This window comes from Rana temporaria, chromosome 4, assembly GCF_905171775.1.
Source record: "Rana temporaria chromosome 4, aRanTem1.1, whole genome shotgun sequence".
Taxonomy (NCBI): Eukaryota; Metazoa; Chordata; class Amphibia; order Anura; family Ranidae; genus Rana; species Rana temporaria.
In genome coordinates, this window is record NC_053492.1 from 224,366,436 (window position 1) to 224,384,576 (window position 18,141).

Below are 18,141 nucleotides of genomic sequence, written 5' to 3' on the forward strand. Positions count from 1 at the left end.
TCCTATCCCCCAATCATTTTGCCTTCCATACTCCCCTCCCCCACAACCACACACCATCCTCACTTATCCATCACCCACCCAGCGTGCTTCCACTTCTATCCATTGTTTACACATGTTTTTAAATGTATTTTTATTTCCCCTCTTAGTGTATATAAATTACTCTTTTGCAACAGTATCTTCTATCACCCTCCTCCGTTCTGTCACTGTAGGGGGGTTTACCACTTATGCGCGATACGTTTCCTTCCTTGAAACAAACACCTCATTATTGCCGTTTGTATGTCTCCTTTCACCTTTCTTCCAGGAGACCCAATACACACAGCCTGACCTCCGGTTGCAGAGATGTCTCAAACACCGCATTTATCTTTTCTACAATCTGTTTCCAGTACTGATATAAATTAGGGCACCTCCAAACCATGTGTATTAGGTCTCCCCTATCATCCCCACATCTCTGGCATTTTGCATCGCAGCCTCCTGCGAAACTGGAACATCTTTTGAGGTGTATAATACGCTCTATGTATGTGCTGCCCCTTTTAAATCGGGCTGTCTGGCGTCAAAGCGTTAATGCACACAAGACTCCCAGAACTCGGCAAAGACTGAAACCGGATCAAAATCTCTACAAGAGAGGAGTGCGGATACAAGCCACTGAACAGGCCAAGGCCTCCTCTAAGCTCCCTGACAAGCTGGGGGCCCTTCTCCTGTTGTCCCCATCCAAGTAGAGGGAGTCTACACCAAGGCCCTACCGGATGCCGGAGCTCAAGTGACCCTCCTCTACAGAGACTTCTATGACAGGCACCTCAAGCACCTGCCATTCCAGAAGTTGGAAGAGCTAGCGATATGGGGCATTGGGACTCGATCCCTCTTTAGCTGGGAAAGCTGAGACCTTGAACACTTTGGCAGTGGTCTGTCCTCGCCCACCAGGGGCCAGTAAGTTCTCTCATCATCGGGACTAATATTGATCTTGTCCAAGAGCCGCACGCTTCAGCTACACGTGTGCACCCCATGTTGAAACAAGCCTATAAGTGCCTTGTACATGAACAGAAGGCCCCAGCTGAAGGAGTGGGAAAGATCTGGTGCTTGGATCAAAGTGAGAAGGTGTTACGGCCTGGTAAAGTGGCCTGTTTATGGGCATCTGTCAAACTAAATTGGAAACCAGGCCCTTTCATTGTCCTTGAATCAGACATACAGAGAGAAGACATGGGAGTGGAGATGATTCCCAAAGTGGTTTCAACCAAAGCCGTGTAGAGAAGTCATGTGAGGATCTCGGTCAGTGTCCGCAACATAATGAAGATGCCAGCTCAGATATTGCTGGGATAAGTAAATCCGGCTACCCCAGTCCCACCATCTGATTTGGTGGGGGGAGAAATGGATGGGATCCCTATCGAGGAGTTCTATCCGAAGAACAGTCCTCTTTCATCCGAATGGAAAGAGAGCCAAGACTCGGCTCCGGAGATTGCAGGCTGAATTCTCAAAGAGTGAATTCAATGTGAGATGTGCAAAGAGTGCCAACCACCAGATCCACCTACAAGAAGATAAGCCATTCGTAGAGTCAGACGGATTCCTTTAGGGGACATGGAAGACCTGCGTGAACAACTGGCCGAACTTGAGAGAGCAGGTACCATCCGAGTCCCCAAGTCCATATGCCTCTTCGATGGTGGTACTATCAAACCCAATGCATCCTGAGGATCGGGAGAAGACTGCCTTCATTACCCCTGTGAGGTTCTTGGAATTTGATGCATGCCTCAGGGCTTGTCCGGCGCCCCAGCCACTTTTCAAAGGCTCGTGGGGAAGACGGATAGTGACATGAACCTGATAGAAGTGTTGGTGTATCTAGATGACATTGTCTTTGGAAAGACCTTATAGGAGCACAAAGAGTGATTGGAGACGGTCCTCAAGAAACTCCATGATGAGGGGATGAAGTTGTCTCTGGAGAAGTGCCAGTTTTATCAACCCTCGGTCAACTACCTTGGTCACATGATTCCTGCCAATGGAGTGGCCACTGACCCCCAGAAACTGGAAGCTGTCACCTCCTGGTCGAGGCCTACTAATGTGACCATCTCGGGTAATATCTGGGATTCTGTTCCTATTACAGAAGATTAGTTATTAGTGCTATACGGCACTGCCATCCCTTTTAAAGAGACATCCTACCATCGGTCCGACGCTGCAAATTACAGCTAAGATATGCCGAGACCCCATATTCTCACCAGGTAAATCACCTTTTCTCCCCATTTTGGGGAATCCTAGTTTTCTACCAGGTATGGAAGTAGGAGCATTTAGCAATATTAAAGAAAAATTAGTCTCCCAGGTGTCACATTTTTTACAGTTGGGAACTTGGCCGACTGTGGACTTGCTGATGAAACAAGGAGGGCCCTTTGAATTAAAGTTTTGGCAGGCACTTGGGATCATAGAAATAAACAAAAACCAAAAGGTTGACGCTGCGCTAAATTAAATATTGAATTATAAATGTAAATAGCTGCTAGCACTAAATTGTGTACAACAACTTGGTAACATAAAAAAGAAAAAAACAGTGCAGAGCTAGTGAGTGATATTGTGCTCATATAAATTAATAATAAACAAAAAAAGTCATTCTGGAATAAACTGAAAATTTAGCCAGAATAGGAAAAAACATAAAAATGCAGATGGATATATGAAGAAAAAGTCTTAAAAAGCCACGAAACAAAGTTCATATGACTCTATCCAGTAATTTTCCTTGTGAAAGAGAAGTGGATTGTGCAGACAATGTGAAAGACTCTTGATTGATGTGAGGTAAGCTGTCACCAATACACCCGTGAGGAAGGATAAGATTGCCTGCTTACCAGATGAAAAGACTGTTTTGCATCAGTCTAATAGGGCCTGTGGGAAGTCTGGTCTCCCAATAAGTAACCCGGCTTACTCCCCCGTTGAAGTCCATTAGCGACGAAACGATCGTAGGGTGCCGTGACGTCATCGCGTTCCGTCCTGAACGCCGGCTGTGTTTTCCTGACCGAGTAGCGAGAAGCATCGGAACAAGAGATCGGAGACGTTTTGTTATCCATGCTGTATTTATATTGCCTAATTGTAAGTGCAATTTTTATTAAACCCTCTTCTATTTTTAAACGTTATACGCTATGAGAGGTCCTTCTTCTCTTTTTTTTTGGTTTATGACTCTTCGGATTGTATGCTGAGCTATACCGTGGTTATCTTGACGGCTAAGTTATTGGGAGACCAGACTTCCCACAGGCCCTATTAGACTGATGCAAAACAGTCTTTTCATCTGGTAAGCAGGCAATCTTATCCTTCCTCACGGGTGTATTGGTGACAGCTTACCTCACATCAATCAAGAGTCTTTCACATTGTCTGCACAATCCACTTCTCTTTCACAAGGAAAATTACTGGATAGAGTCATATGAACTTTGTTTCGTGGCTTTTTAAGACTTTTTCTTCATATATCCATCTGCATTTTTATGTTTTTTCCTATTCTGGCTAAATTTTCAGTTTATTCCAGAATGACTTTTTTTGTTTATTATTAATTTATATGAGCACAATATCACTCACTAGCGCTGCACTGTTTTTTTCTTTTTTTTTTCGTTTTTTTCTTGTTTTTTTCTTTTTTAGGCACTTGGGATCATCATTAGACTTCCAACGGCAATTGACAATATTGGAGGTTTTCTGTGAAGAAGATGTACCACTCTCACGAGTGGTTTCTAAGATGTATGGGTTGCTAAATGCATACCCAGAGGATTTTGTGACGCCAGGCATTAGCAAATGGGAAAGAGATCTGGTTAGGACCTTCACCCCAATCCAGCGTAAACGTATCATTGTACTGGCAATGAACTCCTCGATCTGCACGCGGATCCAGGAGCTCAATTATAAACTTCTGACACAATGGTATTATACACCAGTAAGGCTCCATAAATTCTCCACTGAAAACTTGGAATGTTGGAGATGTAGGATAGAGCGCGGAACCTTACTGCATATATTTTGGACTTGCGAAAAAATGTGGCAATACTAGTTGGAGATCAGTAGAATCTCTCAAAGATTCACAGAATTCTTGATACCAGATGACCCCGGTGCAGACCTTAAATATATCAGTGTTATGTCAATTAATGCAGCTAAAATTGGGGTAACCTTAAGGTGGAGGGACTCTAGACCACCCTCAATTGCAGGTTGGCTCAACAGAGTACGAGACCTAGGAGCTATGGAAGATCTAGTCCTCTCAGCTCAAAATAAAAGAGAATATACTCAAACATGGACATGATGGACATGATGGAACTTATTTATGTACTCGGAAGAGGGTGTTAGAGGGGATAAGTGGGGAGTGAAGATACCCCAGTACGAGATGTGTACCTGCACGGGAGGCGAAATAGAACATTGACCCATCCATCTCTTCTTGTGAAAAAGGGGGGGGATTAGGTTTTTTTTTGGGGGGGGGAATAGAGAAATTCTGGGTAGATATCCTTTGTTTTAAAGATTAATACAAAACTAGAAAGAGAAATAAAGGTAAATATAGGGTGAACATATATTGTTCAATATGATAGAACATTGTTAATCTAAGGATATTTATAATTGGGGATGATATATATATGTGTGTATATATATATATATATGTGTGTATATATATATATATATATATAATATATATATAATATACTGAGGCAGTGTGAATATGACTATGTATCTTCACCTTCTCTTAATCATCATGTTGTGTTAACTTTATTAACTCCTCCATTTCTGTATATAAAATAAAATATATAAATTTGAAAAAAAAAAAGATTAGTCAAGGGATTCGCTAAAATAGCTTGCCCACTCAATGAGCTTAAAAGCAAAGAGGAAGACTAGGACCCAGATCTGACGAAGCCTGTCAGACCAGCTGAAGGGCCCAGAAAACCCAGAGTTCATTCAGGAACAGTGTTCTGCCCAATGTGAAAAGGCCTTTAGGCAGCTGAAATTTAGCCTTAACTGCTCCATTACTGACCTATGCAGATCCAACCAAGCCATATGAACTACACGTTGACGCCAGTCGAGATGGGTTAGACGGAGTGCATGAGCACGATGGCCACCTACGACCTGTTGCCTATGTAAGTCAGAGCTTGGCACCCACCGAGGAGAACTACACCACACACAAACTTGAGTTTTCTAGCCTTCAAGTGGATAGTAATGGATAAACTAAGGAATTATCTATATGGAGCAGAGTTAATGATTAAGACCAACAATAATCATCTCACCTACATCCTCACTACTAGCTGGTTGGCTGCCTTACCAGGGTTTACCTTTAGCCTGAAGTACTGACCGGGGTCAGGAACAAAGACATAGATGCTATGTCAAGTAGGCCCCATTGTTCCAGAGACCCTCCAGAGGAATGGGCCCAGCTGACACCTGAAGGGATGAGCGCACCTTATGTTAAGGAGCAGAATGCCCAGCTGCTGGTGCCCCCAGAAGTTATTGCAACGTCACCCAGGTCGGGAATGAAGGTCTGCCAAAGCTTTTCTAAGAAGGACTTGCGAAGGGATCAGTTGGAAGACCCTCTCTGTAGCTTGCCATTGAAGGCTTTGGAGAGCCAGTGTCCTGACCTGTTCCTCACTGACTTCCTGAAGGATATACGCCTGTTGCACAGAGAATGGGATCAGTTGCAGCTGCACCAGGGGGTGGTCTATCGAAGGGGCCCCTCTGATGATCCTGAAGATAAATGGCAGTTATTTATACCGGAAAAAACATAGGGAGACAGTATTAACTACTCTACATGACAACCATGGCCAGAGAGGACTTTTCGCCTGGTGAGGGACCAATTCTACTGGCCCTGCATGTGGACTGAAGTTGAGGGCTATTGCCACTCCTGCATCAGGTGCATCCAAAGGAGCTAAGGACCCATGGAGCTGGTGTTCATTGACGACTTTCTGTGATGGAGCCTGACCTTAGCGGACAAGGGAATATCCTGGTAGTGACTGACCCCTTCACTTGGTATGCCCAGGCATTTCCCATGAGGTACCAACAAGCATCCACGGTGCCCAAGCTCCTACTGGAGACATTTTTTGGGCACTATGGCCTGCCCCGACGTATCCCTAAAGAGACTTTTAGACCTGTTAGGCATTAGAAAGTTCAGAACCACCAGTACCATCCTCAAGGGGATCCTCAGCCAGAGAGATTCAACAGAGCTCTCCTGGATATGCTTGGGACACTGGAGCAAGCATATAGCTGCTAATGTGCATGTGTAACAGGAGGGCCCGTGGAACCCAGAAGCTCTTAGAAAGTGTGAGATACTCCTGTTTCAGCTTCCCCGACGCCTCTTATGTGTAGATGACTCTGTGTCTTTAATCGGGGCACAGGGCGAATGAAAACCCCACTATGATCTTTTCTAGTCAGATTTAATGTGGTATACATTGTGTGTGTGTGTGTGTGTGTATGTATGTATGTATGTATGTATATGTATATATATATATATATATATATATATATATATATATATATATATATATATATATATATATATATATATATAGTGTGTTGGCTGTTGTTTACTATAAGCTTGCTGCGATGAGGTGGGGGGGTGATTGCATTCTCTTGTCTATTGTGGTAAATAAGTCTGCTACTGTGGTGATGTGGATTGGAGTTTAGGAGACGGCAAGGCTAGCCTAAAGGTCATGTGTCTGAGTCATCAGCTGTAGTTAATTAGCTCACCTGTTGTCTGCTAAGGCATGAATTGACACTCAGAATAATGTTTATTGGTGTCTCATTATGTAACCATTGTGTGATGTTGTGGGTTGATCCGGGCCATATCTCCTGTGGTATCCTAAATTGTATATAAGAGCCTGTATTTCTCAATAAAGTCATTCCCTGTTTGGAACCTGAAAACAGAGCTGTGTCTCGTTAATGGGGGAATTATCCTTATGGGTCTTGTTCGCCTGACTGTGGAGTGTCGGTAGCTGCCTTGTGTTTGGCTTTAACCCCTTTCCCATTTGGGGTGCCGTTACACCATGCTTATAACAGCACCGCAAATTATGCCACAGGATACTCTCCCTATCTTCTGTTGTTTCGACAAGAGGCCCTGCTGACAATAGACTTGGCCTTTGGCACATCCTCGGACCATACCTCAGCAACCTCCCACAGAGGATATGTAGAACGCTTACAGAAGAGTCTGAAGACCACATATGACAAGGCCCAAGCTGCTTCAGATGCCCAAGGGTTGAGGAACAAAAAAACTTTGACCTCAGGTTGCGGGTGCAAGGCTTACAACTGGGTGACAAGGTACTGCTGCAATACCTAGGTGTTCCTGGGAAGCAAAAGTTGGCTGACCGCTGGAAGTTGAAGTCCTATGTCATTTGAAGGCAACTGCCAGGACTCCCAGTTTATCAAATCAGACCAGAAGGAAATGCAGGACCATTGAAGGCAGCAAGCTTGTCGGCTGTCAAAAATGAAGAGTGCCTTTCCAGGATGGAAAAGCACTCTCATTGATGACAGCGGACGAGCTCGCTGCTCGTAGGAGAGAAGAATTTTTACTTGTTTTGTTTGTGAGTACCCTAACTGTTTTATGAATAAAACTACCCACTATTTAAAAACGTACTATACTATCTGGGATTCCCCTTTCTTTTACACTCTTCCTGCTGCTGCTGAGGGACAAAGACTTAATACTGGTCCAGTATTTTAAGGGACGTACGGTCACCCCAGGCTTACATTATATGCGGTTGTCTCATTACCGCAAAGTAAGAGGCCACCCCCACTAGAGTGCATCTCTGCATGAAGAAGAGATTGACATCTCTCCAGCACTTTGTTTTGTATGCCTTATCGCATACTACTACACCTTATTGGATAAAAGTTAATGAGCTCCTCCATGCCGGTGAAGACCATAAGATGTGCAATGGGGACATTGCTGTCATTGCTGCTATAAGGGCCCTTATACCATTACCTTTAAGTCAGACCTCTTATTATAGTTAATGGTTAATAGTTTGGCCTGGGGTTCCCCTTTAGTATTGGTAATAACTACAAGTACTCAATAGATTTGAAGAAGGTATTTACGGATTATCTGTCACTGACTGTATTGATGCTGTCTATTTGCATATTTGCTTGAGCACTATAAAAAAAATCACTTCAACCAAATCCTGATTGTTTGTCTGGGATCTGGCTGGCCAATACCATTTTGAGTTTCTTGCTGCCTAAGTAAATGGAAAAAAACATTAATACTTGAACTGTGTCAGTGTGTCATTTACTGTGGTATTCTATTAATCACATTGCCAGGTGTGCCAGAGGGGCTGAGACCACTCTTGGGGTTGAGAGGCAAAGTAATGGCTGAACAAATTAAAGCAGCTCCTCCGGGGTTATCACTACATGTATATCAGCAATAGAAGTTCTAATGTATTGCTACCTTTGACTGCTAGCATAAAAAAAAGATTTGGAGAGGGGGGGGTTGGTGATGTCACTACTGTGATGCTCACTGTTCTATGGCTAGAGGTTCTGACACTCTACCAAGATGGTCACCTTCACACAGACAAAATGCAGAAGATGACATTGTAAAACAGTAGTGGGGAAAGATTACCTGCAGGGAGAAAACAAGCAATACTGATGACTAGACTTTTCATTCTGTCTGCCTTTTTTTGTAGCCCAGCTTTAACAGCTCGTGTTTAATTTAATAAAACTGATTTTTATTAAAACTCCCTAAGTTAATAATAATTCATGTTTCCTAGGCTATAATTGCAATAGCAGCAGTGTTGTATAAAGTTAAACATACTAAACCTATCTTTATATGTATAGTCATACTGCTTACAAATATATGTCCAAGAACATAATCATATAATCTGAATAATGACAACAGCCTTGTTATTCCTTTTTAGAAAAAAATATTAAACAGAATAGTATTAACATGACTTTTTTTGTACTGTTTTGTAGAAACTGAACATTTTAAAACTGCACTTTTAATTATTTGGAAAAAACGAAATGTGAAAATAAATGAATTTTTTGCACCCAAGCCTGCTAGAGGCTGATGAATTCACACAAGCCACAGCTCACTAATATAGTCACCTTTGTTAACCATTGGTCTAACAAGTAATGAGGCATCAGCTGTAAGATTTTCTAGACAGTGTCTGCTCTCTGATCAAAGCTTCTGGTGGAATTGCTGAGCTTCTCAATTCAGGTGCTGCTGGGTCTGTACTAGTGATAGATGACTGTAGTTCAACAATCATCAATAAGCAAGAAATATTTATTTCACTTCAGTAGTATCATTAGACCCAGTTTAATTGAGACTGAATGCACATTAAATCAGATAACTGGTGGGGAAAAAAAATCAGATAACTATTTTAAACTGGCATATTTTAACAGTTATTACTAACAATGACAGTTTTGACCAATGATTGTTTCTTTGATCATTATCAATATGCTTTTGCTATTATATTGAAGCTAAATCAATACATATTATGTGTGGGAATAACAGGAAATGCTGCATCAATTTACCTTTCTTTGATTCATATTCATTGTTAAGTATAGTGATCAAAAACTGTCTAGATGCTATTAGAATTGATTGATGTTGCAAAAATGTCACCGCTGGAATCTTTTTATGAGCTTCTAAATAAGCACTATGATTTTTTTTTAATTGCTTTTATTCATGGCCTGCTCAAAAAGCATTGCAATTACAATTAAATGTTTTATTTTCTAGGGAAGAAGAGGGAAACCAGGGTCCCTTGGCAAAGATGGCCCACCTGGACCTCCTGTAAGTATAAAGCTTTTGTGTGATTCTTGCACTGCTGACAACCGGATGCAGTATATTTGGTGTGATTTTTATTTCAATGTATTTCCATTGAGAGATTTGAAGAGAACACTCTGCTATTTGAAAAGGCTCTAATTTCAGCACAGGCTTTGAAAAGATGAATGACAATAGGTCTGTTCAGTCCCTTTTGATTAGATGGTACCATTTTCAATTATTTGTGTATATTCTTTTCACAATATCCTTTTCTGTATTGGCTTGTGATATGACTAGCTCTGTAATGACCATACAGACTGCTTTGAAATATACAGGGTGCTTGTAACTTTGAAATGTAGGTAATGTGTCCTGTTTTTATCTTTGCACAAAGTATAGAAAACAATGTTCTAACCAAGTCCATATAGCAAAAATCTTTTTAAAGTAAAAGTGAACATTCACCTTGTAAAACAACCCATTCCGCTTAAATAGAAATGAAAGGCAACACACATGTGTGTGTGTGTGTGTGTGTGTATCTATATATAGATGGATATATACATACTGTGTGAGTATATGTATGTATGTATGTGTGTATATATATATATATATATATATATATATATATATATATATATATATATATATATATATATATATATATATATATATATATATACACATACTGTGTGAGTGTATGTGTGTGTGTGTATATATATATATATATATATATATATATATATATATATAATCATTATAAATGCATAAGGGGATTGTAGAGGTGGAGAAGAAACAGTAGTACACTGATCTTCCCAGTGTGGGGGGAAGACTGTCAGCAGAAGTCTTGGCCATTGGAGGACAGGCAGGTTGTTCTCCCAGCACAGTAAAAAAAGGAGCATGCTGAGATGAATGTGCTCTCATGCCAGGATCACCAGGTGTTTCACACAAAAAAGAAAAATACAAAGAGAACAGGTGTCATGTACCTGGTCAGTGAGCCTGACGTGGAGAGGAAGGACTCTAGTACAGTTCTGGCTTGGGGGCTACTGGAAGTGAAACAGCAGCCACAGGAGCATGGCGAAATAAGAGTGCCTATAATCAGTCCAGTAGTCTGTGTAGCATTAGTCCGCAGATGTATGTGGCAGCAGGACAGGCTGGGGGCAGATGAGCTGGCACAGAACTTGGCTGGTGGCAAACTGTGGGTAAGCAGCTGGAAGCAGGAGACAGATGAGAGCTTGCTGGACTGAAGAGCTGTAGCAGGCTGGATGAGCAGGGTGCAGGGTCAGACGAGCCGGGTTGGTAACAGTCAGGCAGATCAGGCATAGACAGCAGACAACAGGATAGTCTGTTCACAAGCCAAGTCAGCAATGTGAGGTAGATCAGGCAAAAGCAGAATCCAGAGATAAGTCGAAAATGGGGCAGGTAGCAAGCAAACGCAGGTCAGAAGCAAGCCGGGTCAGGGTCAGAGGTCCACACAGGAATCAAACTCACAGAACACACTGCAGACCAAACAGCAATGAGCCCATACAAAAGCCTGTTTAGCCCATTTGGCAACAGCATTAGTGGCAGGCAAGCGTCTGGAGTACACATGCATGCGCACACTTGCATGGGCATATGCCTACGACTATGCACATCTTGCGGGCCAGATGCCAGTTTACACATGCGCCAGGAACCTTCATCTGCACTATGGACATTGTGTTAAAAAGTATCTTGTTGTCAGAGAAGCAATTTGAATTAAAACAGAGGCGGCTTTTGCACTGCAAACAATACATTTGCAAATATATATAGAAGCCACACTGCTTCATCTAGGTCTCTCTGTGCAATGTGATTTGTAACAGTAGTCTAATAAAGCTTTCATCTTTGTACAAATAGAGCAGCAAATAATAAATGTAGATCGGGTGTGCCTGGAGGCAGTCCATTCCTCCTTAAACATGCAGTGACATACCACAAGTCCAGTATTTATCACACTGGAAGTCTTCAGCTGCCATTACGCTGTGTTGGGCCTCTGTTGTGTCCCTGCACCTTTTAAGGGGGAATAGGCTGTGCTATAATTCTATTGATAGTAGCTCTACTAGATTAGAGTTGGGGACCATACCTCTTGATTGGGCAGCATGGTTTCCACATATATTTGCAAATGTATACAACAAAACTTCTGTTTTTAACTTTGTTAAAGTAATGTAGACTTATTTTTTGCTGACTAGCTTGTATGAGTACTGGGATATTTTTGTATTTTGTATTTTTGTATTTTATAGGTTCTTAATCAAAGCATCAGCATTTTAAACACACTCTGTAGTTGACTGATGTGTTCAGAGTATTCCATTGCAAGAGATAGCCCCACTCCAGGTATATTGCTACAAGGATCAGCTGTGGGTGCAAAAGCCTCAACAGGGGTATGTCTCTCCCCTGATTAAAAATAAATGTGATTCTAAGAATAACATTACTGTTCAATGCAGCAAACAACTCCTGCTGAACGCAAAGGCTCTGCTGACATGTTTCTCCTTGTGATGAGGCTTAATCATAGGGGCCTCTTTGAGGAGTTGAGTTTGACATGAGTTGTTGAATGATGGATCAATTACGTTTTTTGTTAAAGCTCAGATCTAAATAGCAGTAAACCCTAAATCTCTTTTGGCTGATATCTTTTGTCTATGATTTGATTAAATGTTTTGCTAGTATCTCGACCTGGCTGTAAAAACATTATTTTATTTACATTGAAGGCTCATTGCAGTAGAGCAAGGCCGATGTCTGTGGCTAGTACCTCAAATAAGGTTGTGGAATTCACCCATGAAATGGCAGCGTATTTACTAAATTACCTAAAATGTTGATTTATAACAAAACAACCTGTATTCCATTTTTAACCTTAAATTAAGTTAATGGTTTTAAATGGATAGATATTTAAAAAATAATTGATATGATGTAATACTAACCCTTCATTGGGAGATTTGCTTTAATCCCGGTGACATGAGTGAAGACCTAGGCACTTGGTCATGTAATCTCTGCAGATGTGCAGGATCCGAGTTCACATTGGCTGATCTTCAAGCTTGGATCTTGTGAGTCAGTACATTGTGGTGCACTTAAAGGCAGGTGTATTTCTTTGCACTGTAAATGTGCATTGGGGTGCCATTCATAATTAATAGCAATGCACAAATACCACATGTTATGCATGATAACACATATTTATATAAGCACAGGTGTAAAGAACAACCATATGTAAGCACGTTGGGCAAGGTCCCTGACTTCACAAAACAATATAGACAGGTCCCTTTGTAGGATAGAGGAGTGATCTCAGGGTTTGGTATGAAGAAACATTCAATTTATGCAATAATAAAATCTAACATAAAGCAAAACAAATGCATTATTCTTTACCATCTTGTCTGATACATGCTTTAAAATAATGCATAATATATATTCATACAATGCATTACAATAATGTACACATATAAAAACAAGTCGCAAATTGTCTCAAAATACATGCAGAAATACAACCAGGAAATCTTTGTTTTAGCAGAAAAATTAATCTATAAAAAAACAGTCAAACCATCATGGAATTGATGATCTTAGCTCTGGGAGCTTTTGTGGCATATTTGTCCAATGAATTATAGACCTGTGCATGATAAAGTAAGACTAGTCATAGCTCCTGAGACCAATAAAAAGGTGGGTTGTGGCTGACTGTATAAGATGCATTTTAAATTATTTTGCAAAAGTAATTGTAGCAAAATGTTAGAACCCATATTTTTTATTATATGAGGAGCTGGACAATTCTTTCTCACCTGCATGTAAAATAAATGTTCCTGTTGAAAAACAGCATCTATCTAAAGTATGAATGAGCTTATTTACCCAAATATAAAACTGAAACTTTTATCAAATCTGTTTTTGAGATCCTGAAGCTCAAAATGAAGATATAATCCTGTACTGCAACAAAAAAGCAAGCTGTACAGTACTACAAATCCTTTAGTTTATCTTCCTATATAAAACATACAAAAAGCAAAGGTTATTCTGGAAACAAGAATTATAAAAATGAAATTCTTCACAGGTTCATGGGTGAGATAATTAGCGTTGTTCTCTTATATCAATATCAGACAAGAACTTTTCATGCCAGTGATTTATTTTTATTACCATGATGAGTAATGAGCGAATCGGTGTAGATTCAATTCACCTGCAATTTATATGGATCGACTGCAAAATGTGCTTCCTTAATGAATAGCAAATATCAAAGAACCTAACTTTTTTTAAACCCCTTTGCAGGAAGCTTAGTGTATATTGTAATTGGGTATTGGTAACGGTAGCTCTTCCTTGTCAAAATATGAAAATATAAAATATGAATAAAATAAAAAAAAAATTGCTTTTTTTGGAAACCAGAGTACAGCAGTAACACCAATAAATGCGTGGATATTATTTTTTTATTTAAAAAAAATAATATTTTTTAATTGCTGTTTCAGCACGATGACCTTGTTACAGTGGATACCTCTCATAGCAGTGATGACATGTGACACTGATGGTAGAATTTTAATTTTGTGAGTAGAGCATCACCATAAACAAATAACAGCAATAGATGCCTAAACATTTTATTTTTAAAGATATTTTAAATGAACAGCTGACATATTATTGGCTTTTGTGGTAGGGTCCTAAATTTATGGTGGGTGACTATTCTATTGTATGAAGAATGGATGGCTGAAACCATTATATTATCCAACCCTTTTTATTTTATTTTTATTTCTAATAATTTTAACCTTTCAATACTTGTGCTTGACAACACTGGGCTTATTAGTAACATTGTTCAACATTACACTAAAGCCTCTCTTGCACACTAGAAGTCATGCAGAAGAACAACTGTATTGTACACTGGGGAAGATTGGCTAGTGGTATAGTCTGTAACCTCATAATGCATGTGGTCATCAGTGATGTTTGTGGGTATCTTGGAGAATTGTAGGAAGTAAGTCGTCACCAACTCATCTAACCCTTGCCTATGGCTCTAGTCGGCAATCTCTTGGATCTGACTCTATTTCAAGTTTGTATAGGTTGTAGAGCATGAATCTGTGAATCTCCCTAGGACACAAATCCACAGATCAGTGGACCAGGGATACAGTGTTGTGCATTTGTGAGTTGCAGTGTGCCCTGTGGAAACTTTCATTTATCATTAAAAAGAGTGGAGGTCTGCAGAAAGTTGCAAGATGGTGGTTGAAATCTGTGCTGGGAACTGGATGTAAAAGCCTGTGCCAGTGCTACAGCTGACATAGTTTTAACAAATGTATTCATCAATATGTAACACATCGGTATACACCAGTCACAATCCTTTTAATTTAAAAATAAACTGATCACAAATGCATGTACTGTTTTACACAAGAGATTAAACCATGATAAACATAGAATCATGAAATGTTTAGGTACAGTATGTGAGTGGCACCATTTAGTAACACTACACTTATTTTAGTACACTGCATATAATCAGAACTAAACGTTCCTAGTTTGAGTGAGACCTTATGTATTAGAGGTCATGAGCTCCAGTTCTAGGCAAGCTTGAAGACTGTGGATAAATAAAAAATAAATCATAATATACATCTTGCATCAGACAGTGAGATGAGTGCTACAAACATAAAGAAAAGTAGTTCAGAGAATCCCTGCTGATAGGAAAATGTTATGATGTGCATTACACAGATATCTTCTCAATGGAAGGGAGATTTTTATGAAAACAAAGCTGGCCTGCCATTATGTTGAGATTTAGAAGATGTGAAAAACATACTTTAAGTCAATTCAGTGTAAGTGTGCATTCAGTTTTCACTGAAACTGGAAATCTTTAAGCAAGGGAAAGATTAAACGGCTACTTCATTAAAACATCTGTTTTTTTTAAGTCTAGTCTAGTTTACTCCTATAACAAGCAATGTCTATGTGTCTGTACCTAGTAAGGCCACAATAGGAGTTAAACATGAACAGCTTTTTAAATATAGATTTTCCCAGTTTAAGAAGTATCAATACTTGAATAGAATGCGCAAATGCTAGAAACAAAAGTAAAAGGGTTGTCCAAAGCAATCAATCAAAAAATGTCTCAAAGTGGATCTAAACTTTTATATACCATATTTATCGGCGTATAACACGCACAGGCGTATAACACGCACCCTAACGTTAAGAGGGAAGTTTCAGGAAAAAACTTTCCATAGCCCCCTGCGTATAACACGCAGGCACAGTTTACCCTCTATTTCCAGGGTAAAAAAGTGAGTGTTATACGCCAAAAAATACAGTGGCCCGAATTCACAAAGGAGTTACGCCGTCGTAACTCTGAGTGCGGGCCGTCGCAACTCAGTGCCTGATTCATAGAATGAGATACGCCTCACAGTTGCCTAGATATGAGCGGCGTAAGTCTCATATTTATGTTGGCCGCTAGGTGGTGCTTCCGTATATTTCCGTGTCGAATATGCTAATTAGCTAGATACGCCGATTCACAAATGTACGTGCGCCCGGCGTATCAAAATACATCATTTACGTAAGACATACGCCGGCGTAAAGTTACCCCTCATAAAGCAGGGGTAAGTCATGTTAGGTATGGACGTCGGAAATGTACGAACAGCGTCGTATTTTACGTCGTTTGCGTAAGTCAACCGTGATTGGGGCTGGACGTAAGTTACGTTCACGTCGAAAGCATTGACTATTTGCGGCATAATTTTGAGCATGCGCACTGGGATACGTTCACGGACGGCGCATGCGCCGTTCGTTAAAAGCGTCAATTACGTTGGGTCACGATTGATTAGCATACAACACGCCCACACCAGCCTACTTTGAATTACGCGGGCTTACGCCGGCACAGTTGCACTACGCCACCGTAACTTAGGGCGCAAGTTCTTTGTGAATACGGGACCTGCCTCACTAAGTTACGGCGGCGTAGTGTATCTGAGACACGCTACGCCCGCCTAAAGATATGCGCATCTACGTGAATCTGGGCCAGTAAGTATTGTTCGTTATGCAAAGCACTGTAAGTAAAACAGGATCAAATTATTGATTTGTTTAAAATATTTTTGTTACTTTTTTCTTCTAACCTGTGTAGAGCCTATGGACTTTTTAAGAACTTTTGGTTGACATGTGCATGCTCCAGCATGGGTTAAACATCACAGTATTTCTTCAGTGGCTGCAGTAAAATGTGATGGTAATTTGTGTGCACAGAGTTGTTTTTTGTTTTATTTTGGAGTTTTCAGGAAATGCAATATTGTCTATTATTTACCGTAATTTCTGCTCCATAAGACAGTGCCCGCATATGCCAATCAATACCACCTACCAGTGCCCATCAGTGTCACCCATACGTATCCATCAGTACCCATTTGTGCCGCATATCAGTGCCATCTCATCAGTACCACCTCATTGGTGCCACCTCATCAGTGCTCATTAGTGCCACCTTATCAGTACCCATCAGTGCAGCCTCATCAGTGAAGGAGAAACCTTACTTATTTACAATATGTAATAACCGAAACAAAGAAAAACTTTTTTGTTTTTCAAAATGTTTGATCTTTTAAACCCCAGAAGTGATGAAATACCACCAAAAGAAATCTCTATTTGTGGGGAAAAAAATATCAAAGTGGGTACAGTGTTGCATGACCGCACAATTGTTATTTAAAAAGTGACAGTGTTGAAAGCTAAATATTGGCTTGGGCAGGAAGGAGGGAAAGTGCACAGTATTGAAGTAGTTATTTCCCCAGTGAAATAAAGTTTGTGATCGCCTGCCACTCATTGCAGGACTCCATCAGATGATATTCCCAAGAAAGAGATAAGGCTTCCATAGTGTCGACAACCTAATTTTGTGGAGCGATGTGCTGACAGCACCACATTTTTGCAGGTCCCAAAAGGATGGGCTGCCACTTTCAAGCAGGCTGGCTTATTCACACATGTTTTAACTTTTTTTTCTGTAAGTGCTATTAATTAAAAATAAACTCTATGTTGGAGATTTTACACTATGGAAGCCTTATGTCTTTCTTGGGAATTTTAATCTGATGGCATCCTTCCATGAGTGGCGAGTGATCAACAACTTGATTTCATTGGAGGATTAAAGGCCTTGGCTGGGTAAAATAGCCACAAGCAAGATAGACCTTCTGTAATTCTAAGGAGCTGGTAAGTGGCATATTTATTGGGTGAATGTTTTTTCTTTGGAACTCAGACATCACTTTGGAGATAGCAGTGCACCGTGGGATTGTTTTTTTACATCACTGTATGAGCTTTATGTTTGCAACATCTGATGATTGCCTCCTGGGGGATCATGCTTTTTTTTGTTTTGTTTTTTTGCATTTCTCTGGATCAACTGTGGATATATGATGGTGTACATTGAGGTTTTCTTCTTGTTTTTTTTCCTATTGATTAGACTAAATTGATGGGTTTTTTTTTTGGTTTTTTTTTAACCTAACTATGTTACTAGGTCATGTGATTAAGCAGCTCCTTCAGGGGGAATCACTTCAAATTGGTTCAGCCCCTCTGTCACACCTGGCAATGTGATTAATAGAATACCACAGTAATGACACATTGATACAATTAAAGTA

General features: G+C 40.3%; 1 protein-coding gene across 1 annotated transcript in view; it reads left to right on the forward strand.

Annotated features, from left to right (window-relative positions):
- LOC120935697 (collagen alpha-1(XIX) chain-like) overlaps nt 1–18,141 on the forward strand; it is a 335,822-nt gene that overhangs the window by 142,990 nt on the left and 174,691 nt on the right. The window contains exon 9 of the mRNA XM_040347751.1: nt 9,617–9,670. Coding sequence (XP_040203685.1) covers nt 9,617–9,670 — 54 coding nt within the window. The remainder of the gene's footprint in view (nt 1–9,616; nt 9,671–18,141) is intronic.